Source organism: Impatiens glandulifera, chromosome 8 (assembly GCF_907164915.1).
Source record: "Impatiens glandulifera chromosome 8, dImpGla2.1, whole genome shotgun sequence".
NCBI classification, from domain to species: domain Eukaryota; kingdom Viridiplantae; phylum Streptophyta; class Magnoliopsida; order Ericales; family Balsaminaceae; genus Impatiens; species Impatiens glandulifera.
Genome location: NC_061869.1, coordinates 1648370 through 1665478, shown reverse-complemented (window position 1 = coordinate 1665478; position 17109 = coordinate 1648370). Strand labels below are relative to the sequence as shown.

Below are 17109 nucleotides of genomic sequence, written 5' to 3'. Positions count from 1 at the left end.
ATATTGTAAAAAAAAATACAACTTTTTTTTAATTAAAAAATATATTTTTAAATAATTTTTTTTTTCCCAAACCGAAATGAAGTGTGTTTCAAAAAGAGTCCAACATTTCTAAAAAAAAAAAAAATTATTTGGTATTAATTGAAATTTGAATATGATATGCCTTCATTTTTATTCCTATTTGGGTTAATTTGTAATTGTATTCAACTATTCATCTTTAGAAAAAAAATAAAAAATATTGCAATAGATTAAGTGTTTCTGTCTATTTTTTTTTCTTTTGATTATCTTGAAAATGATAAACTAAAATTTGTATGTAGTTGGTAAGTTCTTGAGTCATTACAAGTCAAATAGAAAAATATTGCAAATAATTGTTAATAATTGTTTTTTCTATTTAATATTTTTAACATGTTGAAATAAATGTTTGTTTTGGTCAAAGGAAATAATTATTTTGATATTTGAATATTGTATTTTAAAAAAATGAGACATAAGATATCTATCATATTTTTTTATGCATCCAAATATTTAAATATTAAAAATAAATATGGTAATACAAACCCAATAAATAAATAGTTTGTTTTATAAATTGACTAAATATTGACATTTAAACCCATCATTAACTCTTCATTGTACATCAATAACAAATAATAAAAAATAAAACTAGAATTGAATAGTTGTTAAATAAATTTTCTTGAATGTCATTTTTACTACTAAAATTGATCTTAGTAATTTTAGAAAGAATAAAATAAAATGTACACTTATCATCATCAGTTGAACAAAATAAATAATATTTAGAAATGCTTAATAAGAAATGTTCATGTGTAGACAAGTCAACTATAAAGATAGCTGACTAATTAGATCAGTCTGAAATATTTTGTAAATAATAATATTTTGTAAAACGTGATTATCATGAAAAGTGGATAATGACTTCTCAATTTCTTCATATCTCTATGAGCATTTTCTCTAATCAATTATGTGTAAATAATATTATTTTATATTAAGTTTGACCAATTCTTCATAATATTTTTATTGTTAAAAATAAATAAACCACTAAACATAATTGCTCAATTCTTTGAAAATCCCATAACCTGCAAATATTATTTTGTTTATTTATTTAAAAAATATATATTTTATTTGAATGATGATTTCCATGTGATTCCATATAAACTCAATATTTTTTTTAACTAGATATACAAATAAGCCCAATTAATTATAGGCCTTATTTTAAATTATTACATTTGGTAATATTTGAAACCCAAACAATTGTGGGCCGTCAGCCCTTCGTATTTGAACGAATCAGACTACTTTAAATTATTAAATTATTGTATTATCTGGACTTATTTGAAGCCCAAACAATAATAGGCCTTCGACCCTTCATATTTGAAGGGATCAATTTACTTTAGTTTTAAAATGGTCCATTAATTTTATTTGAAAACATTTCATTCCAATGTAATTTAAATAAAATAATTCTCTACAACATAATTTAATTTGACACAAAATTATAAATTGGAGGGCTGAGTTGGGCTCCGAATATAAATAATTTTCTTTTTCCTTACATTAAAATTTGACATGACCATCTAATTAATTTTATAAATTTAGTTCACTATCTATTTTTTAACTCTGAAAAATAGAAAAAATAACTAAGATTAATTAATCTGCTAGTTTAATTTATAATTTTTTAAAAATATTTTCAATCAAATTCATTTTTTTAATGCCCACCACAACTTTTAAAACCCGAATCCAGCAATGCAATCAAACCCTTATGAGAAAGTATAGCTATATGACCGTTATAGAAATCTTCTTGTTTGTTTTCACGAGTTTAAATAAAAGATTTAATTGAAAACAAATAAACCAGATTTATTGGAAAAGGGAATAATTGTTTTAAAAGAAGTTAGGCATCACATGTGAATACGTGTGAGAGATCAAGGAAGAAACGTGACATGTTCGTCAATATTAATTAATTATGAGTATTCTAATTAATTACATAACTAGATCTGAAACTAAGGAATAAAAGTCCAACTAAATTAATATTATTATTTTTTTCAATTTGCTCCCTAAATTAAAAATAAATAAAATAAACGGTTAACTCATATAATCAAAATTAAAATATATACTTTTTTACTATAATACTTTTATAATTTATATTTTTAAGAATTTTTATTTCATAAAGAATATAAAAAATAAAATATAAGATCCCAACAAAATATACGACGGGTGTTTGATAAAATTGGAAATTAAAATATGAATACTGAAAAATGAATTATAATTACTTAATTAAATAGGTAGAGATTAAAAATTGAATTAACAAATGACACAGTTAACATTTAAGTATTCCATATTTAAATTGGTTTGATAATATTTAAAATAAATATCTGTAAAAATAATTATTATGCCCTTATATATTAATTATATTAGTTAATAAATTGAATATACTTAAGTATTTAATTGAATATATTAAAAAAATTAAATATTAATATATATTTTTAATATATTAAATTGTAATTTGTTAATGTAATATATTATTAATCTATTAATTTTTTATATAATGTTTGAAATTAATCTTATAAAAGAATTTTTTTTATTATTATAATGGTAATGTGAACAAAAATTTGAAAATTATAATAAACTTTATATATATAGGAATGATTTTATTAAATTTAGAAGGATAAAATGGTCATAAAATGATTATTTTTAAGAATTTTTTAGTATTTTTTTTTTGTATTTTAAAATAAGCTTGATATTTTCTCTTATTATTCTTAATTATTTAGATAGATAGAAATAAGTGATTATAAATATGAATTATTAAATATAACTAGCATGTATTTCGTGCATTTGCACGAGTAATAATATAAAAAATTGTGAAAAAAATATTACGGTAAAATTTTTATTGGCGGGTCAACCCATAATCCGACTTAAGTATCCATTTACTCTCACATATATCCAAATTAACCATAACTCTAGACCCGGCAATCCCGGACACTTAAAAATTAAGCATCATTATATATATATATATATTAGTTAGTTAAAAAGTTGAACTTATATTGTTAAAATGTCACGCGTTTATCAAATTTTGGGTTGAATTTAAAATATAAAGTGTTATTAGCCTAGTTGGTTAAAAGGTTGTACTTGTTTTGCTAGGTTGCAAATTTGAACCATACCTATAGCATTTTTAATTTTATTTTTAACCGTTTTAAGTTTATGGGCGAGTCAACCCACAATCCGATCCAAGTATCCATTTATTCTCACATATATCCAAATTAACCACAGCTCTCGACCCGGCAATCCGGACACTTTAAAAATTAAGCATTATTATATATATATATAGATTATATTAAATAAAATTTTAATATATTAAATTAAGTGATAAATTAATTTATCAAACATTAGATATTCTTTCACTAAAGAATGATAGTTGGAAACAAATGGTTAGAGTGAAAACCAAATTAACAACACCTCACAAGAATGAATAAATGATAATCAAGTGCCAAAGCGTCAATCAAAGAATCTATATATATATAATAATGCTTAATTTTTAAAGTGTCTGGATTGTCGGATCGAGAGCTGTGGTTAATTTGGATATATGTGAGAGTAAATGAATACTTGGGTCGGATTGTGGGTTGACCCGCCCATAAATTTAAAACGGTTAAAAATAAAATTAAAAATGTTATAGATATGGTTCGAACTTGCAACCTAACGAAACAAATAAAACCTTTTAACCAACTAAGCTATTAACACTTTATATTTTAAATTCAACCCAAAATTTGATAAACGCGTGACATTTTAACAATATAAGTTTAACTTTTTAACTAACTAATCTATATATATAATGATGCTTAATTTTTAAAGTGTCCGGATTGCCGGGTCGAGAGCTGTGGTTAATTTGGATATATGTGAGAGTAAATGGATATTTGAGTCGGATTGTGGGTTGTGACCCGTCCATAAAAATTTTATCGTAATATTTTTTTTACAGTTTTTTATATTATTACTCGTACAAATATAATATAGACAAGAGAAACTGAATCGAATTGTCATATTCAATACAGACTAGAGAAACCGAATCGAGTCACAATTCTAAATAACACAAACTTGATAAGTGAATCACCATTAACGCCAAAAAAAAAAAAAAACTAAACAAAAAAGGGATGACCGACTCATGTTCATGACCGACTTCAAGCCATATCAATTACAATTAGTACAAAACCCGACTAGAAACCAAAACAACAACTATAAGTCAAAATGGACTACCAATTGCAACCTCAAAACCTTATTTTCTTCTGTAATTTTTTTTTTATTGGCAAGTGGCAACTAAGTTATAATAATAAACAAGAAAACTTAAATCTCAAAAAAAAAAAATTTAAAAAATTGGTGATTTAAAATGAAAAGTCAACTATTAGGGATGGAAAATGGTAAGTTATGGGCTGGGGTGGCTTAATTATTTAAAGTAGAGACAAGGCCCAGCCCAACAACACCGTTCACATTACTCTGTTTCTTCTTCTTCTTCGTCTTCTACTTCTAGCTAGAGAGAGAGAAACAGAGCTCTTCATCTTCTCTTTCTATATCTATCTGTATCTCTCTCTATACCCAACAATTGAAAAGTCTTCACAAACAAAGTCCACTCTTGTTTCATATACATTATACAAAGTTTGAATTTTGATTGGGACTAGATCTAGGGTTTCTTCATCTCCTTCGTCTTCACCGTCCGGTGACAATGGGCAAGGGAGGAGCACTCAGCGAAGGTGTGTTGAAAAAGATCGTCCTTTCCTACACATATGTCGCTATTTGGATCTTCCTCAGCTTCACGGTCATCGTCTACAATAAGTACATCCTCGATCGCAAGATGTTCAATTGGCCATTCCCCATCTCCCTAACCATGATTCACATGTCATTCTGTTCTTCAATCGCTTATCTTCTCGTTCGTGTCTTCAAGATGGTCGAACCTGTTTCAATGTCACGAGACCTCTACATAAGATCTGTCGTTCCAATCGGCGCGCTTTATTCTCTAAGTCTCTGGTTCTCAAATTCAGCTTATATTTACTTATCCGTCTCTTTCATCCAGATGCTTAAGGCACTTATGCCTGTCGCTGTTTACTCAATCAGCGTGCTTTTGAAAAAAGAAGGGTTCAAGTCTAACACGATGGCGAATATGCTCTCGATCTCGATTGGTGTAGCGATTGCTGCTTACGGTGAAGCTAGGTTTGATTCGTGGGGTGTGTTTTTACAGCTTGGAGCTGTTGCATTTGAAGCTACTAGATTGGTTATGATCCAGATCTTGCTTACATCAAAGGGTATATCTTTGAATCCAATTACTTCTCTTTATTACGTTGCACCATGTTGTTTGGTGTTTCTATCAATTCCTTGGATCATAGTTGAGTTACCTAAGCTGAAAGCGACGTCAAGTTTCCAATTTGATTACTTGATTTTTGGAACCAATTCTCTATGTGCATTTGCTTTGAATCTTGCTGTGTTTCTCTTGGTGGGTAAGACTTCTGCTTTGACGATGAATGTTGCTGGGGTTGTTAAGGATTGGCTGTTGATTGCCTTCTCGTGGTCGGTGATCAAGGATACAGTTACTCCGGTGAATTTGATTGGATATGGAGTTGCGTTTCTTGGTGTTGCGTACTATAATCATATAAAGTTGCAGGCACTTAAGGCTAAGGATGCACAGAAGAAGGCGGTTCAGCCTGATGAGGAAAGTGGGAGATTGTTGGAAGAAAGAGATGGTGATAACAATGGTGGGAAGAAGAATGAGTCACATGACTGATTCACACTAGGATGATGATCAATGTTCTGGTTCTAGTAAATTTTATTCATACTTGTGGAAGGAAGAAGATGAAGAAGGAGGAGTATCTTTTCTAAGTTATATATTTTGTCTTTTCTTGTTTATGTTACTTCTTACTACTACTACTATTGCTACTACTGAATTGCATTTTACTGGAGAAATCGATTTAGACAGTATCTTTGCTCTTTGTTCTTTGTTCTTTGGTCTTTCTTATTGAAAAGAAGATTACAGGTTGTACCACTTTCTTCTACTAATGAGAGTATTTATTCTCCATCCAAGCTCCTTTAATAGCTTTTTTTGTCTTAAAGGAAACAACTTTACACTAATAGATCATACTGTGTTTTGCTTAGTTAACATCCATCATTGATGATTTGAACAACAAGATGGCTATCTGGGTTCTTATGATTTCATTTGGGTTATTCTCTACTAGATTAAGGAACACTATGAATCAAACTAATCCTAGATTTATTTGAATTTGTGCAAAAGCTTGACATATGGGTTGGAGACAAAAAAGAGTTCAACCAAATTGGCTGGACTCAAGAAGAAGTCCAGATTGACAGCTAATAAGAGTGGTTTAGTTGTAGTTTTCTAATGGTTTCTTCTTCTTCATTGGATATTATAGAAAAATATGTCAATTTGGTGCGGATATTCTGCTTTCATGTTCAAATAATCAACTAATAATGGCGGAATTTGGGACCCACTTTTTACTGTTCAAATACAAGCAATTGATTTGATAATTGCTTCATTACATAATTTGACTCATAAATTTATACCAAATTTACAAGAGAAAGTGTCAAATGAGGCAGGTTGCAAAGTAAAGTAACATAGAACTTGTCTATTCTTCAAAACAATCAAATAAGGACCAAGTAAAATAGACTAATAATAATCAAATCAATTATGAATTGGGTTTACTTTAACAACCAAACAAGTATTAAATGACAAATCAATATGGTCCAAGAAAAACAGCCTAAAGTTATATAATCAGATTAATTGCTTATTGGGTTTACTTCAACATAATTGAAAAAAATAACATACTTTATTATACTAGTTGTGCAAAAATTCAACACAAAAAACAATCTGTGCCAAACCTACATCAAAGTCTTCCAGCCATCATTAATCTTGGCCCCAGTTAGAAGTCATCTTAGTTTTATTAAACATAAAAGATTTTGTTTTAAATCCAGGTTGTATCTAAATCATAAAAGACATGAATGAATGATGAACTCAACTAAAGTAAGAAAAGAAAAGACAAAAGTATATGATAATAAACTCAATTGATGTAAATAAGTAGTGATTCCACCACAGATGTCATTAGGAACAAAACATAACAAGCATTGTCTGCATTAATAAGCTTAAAAAAAAGACAATTAACATTCTTAGTATAAGTAGACATTATCACAACATCCTCTGCTCAGTCCAAGCCTCTATATGAAGATATGTTTAACAGAGATTGTTGAAAGAGGCCCATCATACCGAAAATGCTATAATATTCAATTCTTCATATCAAAAGTTTCTCAATTGCATCCTGCATAACCAAAAATGATACTTAATTAGTACCCAGAATCAAATTTTCAGCTAAGGAAACTTGAAAGGTAAGATGTTACCTTAAGCTGTTGAATTTGAGGCTTAAGTTGACTTCCTTCATTGCTAGTTACAGAACATGCAATTACAGGTCTAGTCACTCCACAGGCTCGGCCCAAAGCTTGCTTTGAAGGAACAAACACGTATGGAACATTCTGCAAGTTCATCAAAATTGAGTTTCTAAAACTATATTTGCTACCCTTTTGGCTTTCAAATAAGATTTACAATCAACCATTCTTCTGAAATCATAGTAACAGTAGATCTTAACTCAACATGAGTGGAACAAAAAACGAAGATCTAGGTCCTATCAGATATCAAATTATCAAAACTACATCTAGAAATGAATACTTAATGAACATACAATGATTTCATTTCAGGGTTTGTATGAATTAGGTCATACCTTATCTTCTGAAAGAAGAGGAAGATGAAGAAGAATCTCAAGTGGCTCAGTATCAGCAGCCATCACAACAAACTCTGAAATACCTCTGTTAAGGGTCTTTGTTGCTGAGATTCAAAACACGAAATTTATCAGATAAAGGGTAACCAAATAAACGAAGGAAAGAAACAAAGATGTCAAAACCCACCTTCATTTGCTCCTTTCTTGAGCTGCTTATAGTTAGCAGCCTGTTGAACAAGGTCCATTATAGTTATAGTCAACTGGGCATCGGCCAAAGGATAAGCTTTAGGGTTGATAGCTTCGCCAGTCTGAAGATACAAAGCATAAATGAATCAGATAAAGATAATCTAGAATGAAATAATAGAGAACAGAGAGATAACTTACCATTGTTTGTAGTTTTGGAGGAACAAGCTGAGACGGCTGAAACTAGGGTTTTGCGAAGAAGAAGAAGAAGATGGATGGAGAAAGAAAGCCTGAATAGTCCTTGATTTATATATATTATTGAAAGGACGCCGCTTTTCAAATCGCTTCATTACAGAAACCCTAAAAATTTTACTTTAATCAAATTATTTTATTCTACCTTCAAATTTAAATTATGTTATTTTACTTACTCCTCATTTTTTATAATTAGTATTTTATCTCAAAATTTAATTTAATACAAAACTTTGTTTCAATATATTTATACTAATTTAAAGAAATTTATTTTTATAATTAAATCAAGTTATGACTTGAAAACAGTGTTTTTATGCAATATTATGAGTGATTAATTCTAATTTCAATCAAATGTTTTAGTTAAAATGAATGATTATTTTTTAGTATTTTAAAAGTAATACATAATATATTTTTATATAAGAAACTAACAACGTTTCTCCTTCTGGGATATTCTTAACCCGCCCTCTTCTTGAATATTCATAGTCTCCCTATAATTTTTGGTTCGAACTCGTTAAATGGCAAATTTTGTTCGTCCAATTAAATTGGTTTAATGTGTTTACGAGTTATATACTTAACCCATATGGATTAGTTGCACTCCGAAAGAAAAACATAACTAAATGTTATCAAAATAAATAAATAAAAGTAAAACTAGAGTGTTTTAAATAAAACTTCCATTAGTGAATAACTCAACCATGTTGGAGAATCTTTACAAAATGGGCAAAGATTAAATTATCTAGTTTGTGACACCAATTAAAATTATAAAAATTTAGATTCAATAACATTTAACATAATTAGGAAGCATAAAAGTAAAAATAGACATCAAATGCATATGGGCTTTTGATTGGACCACATCTTCTTTTTTGTGTGCAAGGACCACAATATGATGAATTCATTCAAGATGCTCCCCACTTTAAGGGGGGTTTCCAAAACAATTAACCTTTTCTCTGCTGGAATACTCCAAAATGAAGATAAAGATGGTTGAACAATAAAAAACCAAATGGGGTAAAATAATTTTTTTATAAGTTTTATGTAAAGTTATAAACCCTAGTATAAATGAAAATTTCATGTAAAGAATCTTATGTTATAAAAAAAAAGGTAATAAGATAAGGACAAGGGTGTACCTATCTAGTGGTTGCATCAAATATAGACAAAAACTGAAATAAAAAATTTAAAGACATCTCAAAGGTTGAAAACTTAAGTTCAAACATACCACGTTTGATTCGTGCGGGCGATCATCTCTCGAGTCTGCGTTTTCTCCCCCTGTATGTACTTTCCCAACATCGTTTGTTTCTCATATTGCAGAAATAAGACATATATATGATAAGAAGTAAGCAACCAAATCAACTACATTGTTAGCCCTTTCCTTCTAATTGTATTTGAACTGTCATTCATGGCTTATAACAATAATAATAATACTAAATTCAAATAGCATAATCAAAAACTCCGTCCATAGATCATATATATATGTTATGCTTCACTATATATATATATTCATCCAGTAAGTCAGTCAAGTCAGTCCCATCCAGTAGCAACAATTGATCCGTGATCAAAACCGTAATGTTCGCGGGAACACGAAGAAGGAGTTGTTGAATAATCTCCACCATCAGTTTCTGGGTACTGATAATTAGGCATAGAGCTGGATGCATCAGAAGAAACATTGTTATTAGGAGGGTAGTTGGGAACTTGATCATCAGAATAATAGTTAGAGCCATAACGAGCAAATCCCCTGTTTTGATTATGATAATTTCCGCTGCTGCTGTAAATAGAAGTGTCGGCTGCGTAGTTAGTGAGCCACTGTGGAACTTCTTGTTTCGATTCCTTTATGAGTTCTGCCAGTGCAGGAGCAAGCCCTATGTTTTTCTTGCTGAAAAACGCTGTTGCTATTCCAGATTTTCCAGCTCTTCCCGTTCTTCCTATCCTGTGCACGTAATCGTCAATTGACTTTGGCAAATCGAAATTGATGACATGTGCCACGTTTGGAACGTCGAGACCTCTTGCAGCTACGTCTGTTGCCACCAGAACTGGGGTCACGCCGTTTCTGAATGATTTCAGCGCTCGTTCCCTCTCCTTCAAATCAAATCCAGTCAAATCCAATCAAATCGGAAATGAAAAGACACAAAGAATGAAAGATTGTGTTGTACCATTTGAATTTTGTCCCCGTGAATGGAAGAGGCTGGGAAACCTTTCCTTGTTAGCCAGCTCTCTAATGCATCTGCACCCTTTTTCGTCTCGACAAAGATTAATGTCAAAGCACACTGCACCATTCAAAAACAAAGATTACTATACATACATCTTGACCTTTAAAAGAAACCAAATGGTTATACCTTGTTGTAGTTTCCATATACATCTTGACCCTTAAGAAGACCCAACAAACACTGTCTTTTCTCTTCATCCTGAACCAATTCGACTCTCTGATCAATAAGCTCAGCGCTGGACCCGACTTTCCCCACCGATAGAAATATGTAGTTTGAAAGGAAATCTGAAGCTAATTTCTGCAACAAAATATAACAATCAATCATCTCTTCTGTTCAGACTTCAGACAAAAGAAATAAACAACATACTTGAATCTCGGTTGGAAATGTTGCGCTGAAAAGCAAAGTCTGCCTCGAACCAGGCTGAGGCATCTCACTCTCTTGAATAATCCTTCGTATCTGCTGCTCAAAACCCATATCCAACATTCGATCCGCTTCATCAAGAGCCAAATACTTAATCATAGCTAGAGAAACTCTTTCCCTATCAATCATATCAACTAATCTCCCTGGAGTAGCTACTAGAATATCAACACCCTTTTGTAGATTATGTAACTGCATTACATATCCATATAGTATCAAACATCATAATTTCATTTCACATTAATCAAGCATTTCAATCATTTCATACTGCATTACCTGCTTGAAAATCGGTGCGCCACCGTAAGCAATAGCAACCTTAACACCAGTATGAGAACAGAACTTCATCGCCTCGACTTGTATCTGCGAATGAAGATAATTCGTTTTAAGCATAATAATAATGAAGAAATTAATCGATTGAAAATGGATACAACTCAACCTGACAAGCTAACTCTCTGGTTGGTGTTAGTATAAGAGCAAGTGGAAACGCGACTTCGCCTCTCCTAGGCGACGACGACGATCGGCTTTTAAGAATTCCACTTATAATAGGAAGACAAAACGCGGCCGTCTTCCCCGATCCAGTCTGAGCACAAGCCATTAAATCTCTACCAGCCATTACAATCGGAATCGAGTTCCTCTGAATCGGCGTCGGTTTAACATATTTACATCTCCTGATGTTTTCATAAATAGATTCTTCTAAATCAATTTCATCAAACGAATTCACCGGCGGAGGAACATCTGCGCCACTTGTCTCCACCGGAACGTCTTCATACGCATCGAAGTTTATAGCAACATCAACATCACCAGACGACGACTCTTCAAACACCGGAAGATCGTCACATTTCTCTAATACTTTCTTATTGAGAGAATAGAGAGAATAGTTAGGTTCTTCTTGATAAACTCGCGGTTGATGATGAATCTGCGATCTACCTCTGCCTCCTTCACGACCACGGCCACGTCCTCTACCGCGGTAACCGCCTCCTCCGTTGATAGATCCTACCTGAACGGATCCGTTTCGCGGATAATGCTGTTCTGTGACCGATTCTTGATGATGAAATGTGGAGTTTGGATTGAGATCGAGTCCGTATGGATTGACATTGGCATTGTAGTTTACCTGGTCACGGAGATGAGGAGGAATGTAAGCAGGACGAGTTAACCGAGTCGATTTCCTTCTTGAAGAATCGGTATTCGACATTGTTGATTGAAACATGAAACCCTAGAGGCCAGATTGAAGATCAAAAAGTGAAACCCTACGTAAAAAGTTGGCGCCAGAAGAAGAACACACACACTAAATAGTGAAAATACACACAGTATTTTTCACTCTTTTTCTTTCTGAGTAAAAAGTAAAGTCCAGTACTGACAGTAGGAAGGAAGCTGAAATGGGTTAAGGGTAAAAGAGTAAATTTCTATGGAGCGGGAGTTGGAAATAGAGCATTTTGATTGGATGGCTTTGCAGATGGCCGTACGAGATCCTTTTCTTCTTCGTTTAGTCAGGGTATAATTGTAAATCTACTCTTTTGCGTAGAAAGCGGTGCCGTGCATGGATGATCTATTGCATTGCCCATACATTTCGTAACTAAATTTAATTAATTGTTTTTAGTTATATTTTATGTTCTGTTATTGAATTTTTAGAAAAAAGTTAAAATAGTTTGAAAATATTGTTTAACTAATAAATTTATTAAATAAAGATCATATCGAAGAATAATTTTTTCTCGAGAATTTACGAATTCGGTAAAGTTTTGTCGTTGTGCTTAAATTATGTAATATTTAGTGTATGGTTGTAAACGAGTCGAATCGAGTTCAAGCCAACTTAAGCTCGAACTCGACTTGATTATGTATTTTTTAGTTCGACTCGAACGAGTTTATAAATTTGAATTCGAGCTCGACTCGACTATTATTTACAAGCTCGGTTCAATTTGAAATTTGAACTAAAATTAAATTTTTTATTTTTTATGAGGATAAAATATTTTTTTTAAATTTTAATTTGTAGCTCGACTCAAAAACGTTTTAATATTAAAATAGAAATATATTTTTTATTATTAAGCTCGAAAATGCTCGATTTTATATGAGTTCGAGTTTGACTCGAGTATTAATTAAACGAGTCGATTTGAGCTCGACTCGAACTTGGTTAAAGTCAAACTCAAGTCGAGTTTTTGACCGAGCGGTTCACGAGAAACTTGACTTATCTGCCGCCCTAATTTAGTGTCTAATCGATATTACTAACAATACAATCTAGTATTAATCGATATCAAAATTTTAAAAAAAAAATTGGTGTCAACACTTTTATAATTTTGTTTTCAAGTTTATAGTTTACCATTTTCACATTTGAGAAATTAAAAAGAAATTACAAAAATTGTGTCAAATGAGGTTGGGTGGCCATTGCAATCACTTAGTTAGACACCTTGGCCCTAATAATTGTACAAATAATCTGATTATGATTTTTTAATAATTATAATGTTAGAAGTTATAATAATCTTCTTTTCAATTTAAGTTTTTATTTATTTATTTATTTATTTGAGATATATGAAAATTTTATAAATATAGTTTCTTAATATTATTTAATAATAAGTTTAAAATTTTATTATGATTGTGATTTTGTTTAATAAATTATTTTAAATTAATTTACAAATGTGAATTAATCAAATATAAAGAGTGGCCCTATTAGATTACATACTTGGCATCACCTATAGTTGCCCTAATAACTGTATCCAACTAATTTGAATTGAAAAATATCTTATTTTCTTCTCATATAAAGTTTTGAGTATATATATATATATATATATATATATATATATATATATATATATATATATATATATATATATATATATATATATATATATATATTTGAGTAGAAATATAAGATATTAAAACAATACAATTCACTAGTTATGATATATGAAAATTTTAAAAATATAATTTTTCATCTTTGTTTAATAACAATTATTTTAAATTTTGTATTATGTTTGTAAATTAATCAATACAAAGAGTTTGAATATTTAATTTTTTTTTATCAATCCAACCAAATGTATAACAGAGTGAATTATATTTAAATTTATCAAATCCTAAACAATATATATATATATATATATAGAGAGAGAGAGAGAGAGTAGATTTTAGATAAATTAAACTATCAACCTATAGTAATATATAGGCCTAGTTCAGATTGAGTTTTTTTTTTAAAATTTGATTAAAAAATTAATTTTGTTTGGTTTCTTAAAAAAAAAAAAAAAAAAAAAAACCATAGTTATCTTCTCTCATTTAGTATGATTGGATTCATAATTTTCTTTTTTCTTAATATATAAAAATGTGATATAAATGATAGTAGAGAAATTCATGAATCGAAACACAAAACATCACGAGTGTTCAAACTTGTAGCCAAACATTCTCTAAATAACCATTTTGGAGCAAAAATAAAAACATAAAAAAATTCTCAAAATTTATAATTGGCTAAAAAAACCATTTAATTCCAACATGCTATATCATATGTTACATTTAAATCCCAAAATGAGACTTCACTAACTAACTGAGATCTGTGATTGAATTCATGGAATTGTTAACTGTCTTTTTTTAGAATGAAAAGAAGTTGAACATATAAGAAGTCATAATTGAGGCATACCATTAGTTTGATAATTTTGTCTAGTAAGGTTGTCACAACTAAACCTAACCAACAAGATATAACATATGATAATTCAAGAACTTATTACTTAATTGATCTTTGACCTAAGTAATTTACATGATTAGCAATCAAATTTATCTTATGCAATGCAATAAACAACAAAAGTGTATAAACATGATTTGTGTATTACCATGTGAAATTTCCTGATCCAAATACTAATCAAACTACAATAAAAAAAAGTAGACCAAAAACCGAACATTATGCAACTTTTTTGATCAAAAACAACACAATGGGCAGGCTAGCTAACCTGTTCAAGCTTGAAGAACTTGACAGTGAACAATATGACTCTTAGGCCGGTTCCTTCCAGCAAGACTAGACAATATATTATTAACCAACGTTTTAAACTGCCCTTCTTTCCCCGCAATCGTCTCCCACAAGCACTCGATCGCGACCGAATTCTTCACATCCTCAAATCTCGAAACATCAACCAAAGAAACACTCATGTTATTTCGAACTATACAAAGCTTCCCATTCAATGGAACCAAAGCAGCAGCCTCTAAAGCCTTGGAATTCCCAATATGCATCTTACTATCAACATGCTTCTTCCAACAATCCCCATCTTTATCGTAAACCCTAAGTTTACACCCGTCAACGCAATCCAAACCGTACAAATTCCCATTCAACGAACAACAAGGATTCCTCCACCCCGCAATCATACCGTCGTAAACAGCTTGCCACCTGTCGGTCTCAGGTTCGTAAACCTCGCTCAATATTTGTCTATGACCGCCCAATCCCTTCAAGAACCACTTCCCTCCAAACACAACCCCAATAAACGGAACCATCCCGGTCCCCATTTCCGAAACAAACGACCATCGATTCTTGTTAGGGTCGTAAACCTCGGCTGATCTCAAAGAACGGTGATTCCCTTCGTTTTCCCCACCCGCGACGTACAAACAATTGTTTATAACGCAGGATCCGAAGAAATGACGTCTCCGAAGCATGTCGGGGGCTCGGTGCCATTTATTGGTTCGCGCGCTGTAGAACACAACGCGTCTCATCGAACCCTTGATCGGGTCTTTTCCACCTAATAAATACAAATGGCAACCGCTTAGAACGACGCATCCGAACCCTAGAGCTTGGGAGTATTCGTTTGGAACAGGGGGCAGAGGATGCCAAAGGTGGTGAGTTGGGTCGAAAGCATGCCATGTGATTCGACCCTCTTTATCTCGTTTCAATACGTATACCCATTCTTCCGATATTCCTTGGTTCTTTCTTAAGGAATAGAAGAAATTTCCTGATAAAAGCCTATACCATCGTTTACAAACCAACCGGAGTTTACAGTGTTCAACTCTCGGCACTCGGATTAAGCAAGCTATGGCAAGATCATCAGGTAATCCCGGGATTAGAGGCGCTTGATTCCTACTCCTTTCGCCCCGATTTGTCGATTGTTTCTCCTTCGATGGATGAACAGATCGTTTAATATCGGGTTGAAGACAGAGTTTTGATCCAGGGACAAATCTCCTTGCCCCTCCATCTACTCTGCATAAACAAGCTGTTGTATCAACCTGTAAACAAACACAGACTCTTATCATAAAACATTTACTTTACCAAACAGAAAAAATGAAAAGAAAAGATCAATCTGATTCAAGATCTTGCCAGAGGTGGATGAATCATGCGGGATTTCGACATTTTGATTCAAGATCCTCCAAACCTGGTGAAATCTGATACAAATCTAGTTCATACATAGACCATAACTGCAAAGAATCACATCAGTTCATTGGAATGTAAACCTTTAAAGGATCGATTGAACACAAATAAAGCAAATCTACACACCTGTAAATAATCACATTAATTAAGAAATCCATGAAAAATCTGAATAATACGAATTAACTACCATCAGTTCACAGGCATGTAAACCCACAAAAGGGTTCGATTGAACAGTCAAAATAGACATAAATCTCTGTACTTTAACAGAAATAAAGCAAAACCCTAAATTTGATATAGTCAAAGAAGCTTACTTTAGGTGGGTGATTGACGAATTAGAAGTCTTCCGAAGAAAACAGATTCATTATCTCCGAACGAACGAACCCTAGGCCAGAATCCTTTAAACCCATAAACAAAAGATTGAAGTGATGATGAAGAACAGTGAAGAAGAGAAGGTGGGATAGGAAAACCTAAACCATTAAAGCGAGAAGTGGTAAGAATGATGACATTTTGGTTGAAGATTAATATTAAGAAATTGAATCAAAGACTCATATTTTTGGAAGATAGCTTCTCCCTCTACTTCCAAGCCACGTTCTATACATTTCAGTAATCATCATTTACATTAAATATATTTTTAATAAATAATTTTGAAATAATTAAATATTAAAACACAACACTATAACTATTAAAAAATTACATAAAGTAAGTTTATAAATAATAATAAAAAATAATAATTGTTTAAAATAAGATTTATTGATTAAATAAATAAAGATAAATATTAACTTAAAAATAAAGTTTTTGAGTTGAATAAAATAATTAAATAATTTAATAAATATAACATTTTTCTTTTATATAATAATAAAAAATTAATATTTAAGAAGTTAAATGTAAAAAATATTAATTAAAATTAAAATTTATAAAATTTAATATTTTAAATTGATACATTTGTAAAGAGTATTTCACATCATAAAATTAATTAATATATTTTGGATGTGAA

General features: G+C 31.0%; 4 protein-coding genes across 4 annotated transcripts; 1 reads left to right on the top strand and 3 right to left on the bottom strand.

Moving 5' to 3' along the window:
• The first annotated feature begins 4512 nt into the window (after positions 1–4512).
• LOC124912100 (probable sugar phosphate/phosphate translocator At5g25400) lies at positions 4513–5960 on the top strand. Its single transcript, XM_047452658.1, has one exon. It carries the CDS (start codon positions 4703–4705, stop codon positions 5753–5755), a length of 1053 nt encoding a protein of 350 aa, XP_047308614.1. The 5' UTR covers positions 4513–4702; the 3' UTR covers positions 5756–5960.
• A 1067-nt stretch (positions 5961–7027) lies between these two features.
• Positions 7028–8232, bottom strand: LOC124911956 (NHP2-like protein 1). The gene is made up of 5 exons (XM_047452500.1): positions 8133–8232; positions 7936–8056; positions 7752–7855; positions 7375–7506; positions 7028–7295 (listed from the first exon to the last, which is right to left on the bottom strand). The coding sequence occupies exons 1-5, from the start codon at positions 8133–8135 to the stop codon at positions 7269–7271; spliced, it is 387 nt and encodes a 128-aa protein (XP_047308456.1). The 5' UTR covers positions 8136–8232; the 3' UTR covers positions 7028–7268.
• Positions 8233–9561: 1329 nt separating this feature from the next.
• Positions 9562–12131, bottom strand: LOC124911991 (DEAD-box ATP-dependent RNA helicase 52B-like). Its single transcript, XM_047452540.1, has 6 exons — positions 11229–12131; positions 11069–11152; positions 10742–10984; positions 10505–10672; positions 10322–10435; positions 9562–10247 (listed from the first exon to the last, which is right to left on the bottom strand). Exons 1-6 carry the CDS (start codon positions 11997–11999, stop codon positions 9693–9695), a joined length of 1935 nt encoding a protein of 644 aa, XP_047308496.1. The 5' UTR covers positions 12000–12131; the 3' UTR covers positions 9562–9692.
• Positions 12132–14474: 2343 nt separating this feature from the next.
• LOC124912187 (F-box/kelch-repeat protein At1g55270-like) lies at positions 14475–16705 on the bottom strand. The gene is made up of 4 exons (XM_047452751.1): positions 16427–16705; positions 16242–16280; positions 16065–16162; positions 14475–15973 (listed from the first exon to the last, which is right to left on the bottom strand). The coding sequence occupies exons 3-4, from the start codon at positions 16095–16097 to the stop codon at positions 14720–14722; spliced, it is 1287 nt and encodes a 428-aa protein (XP_047308707.1). The 5' UTR covers positions 16098–16162; positions 16242–16280; positions 16427–16705; the 3' UTR covers positions 14475–14719.
• Positions 16706–17109: the final 404 nt, after the last annotated feature.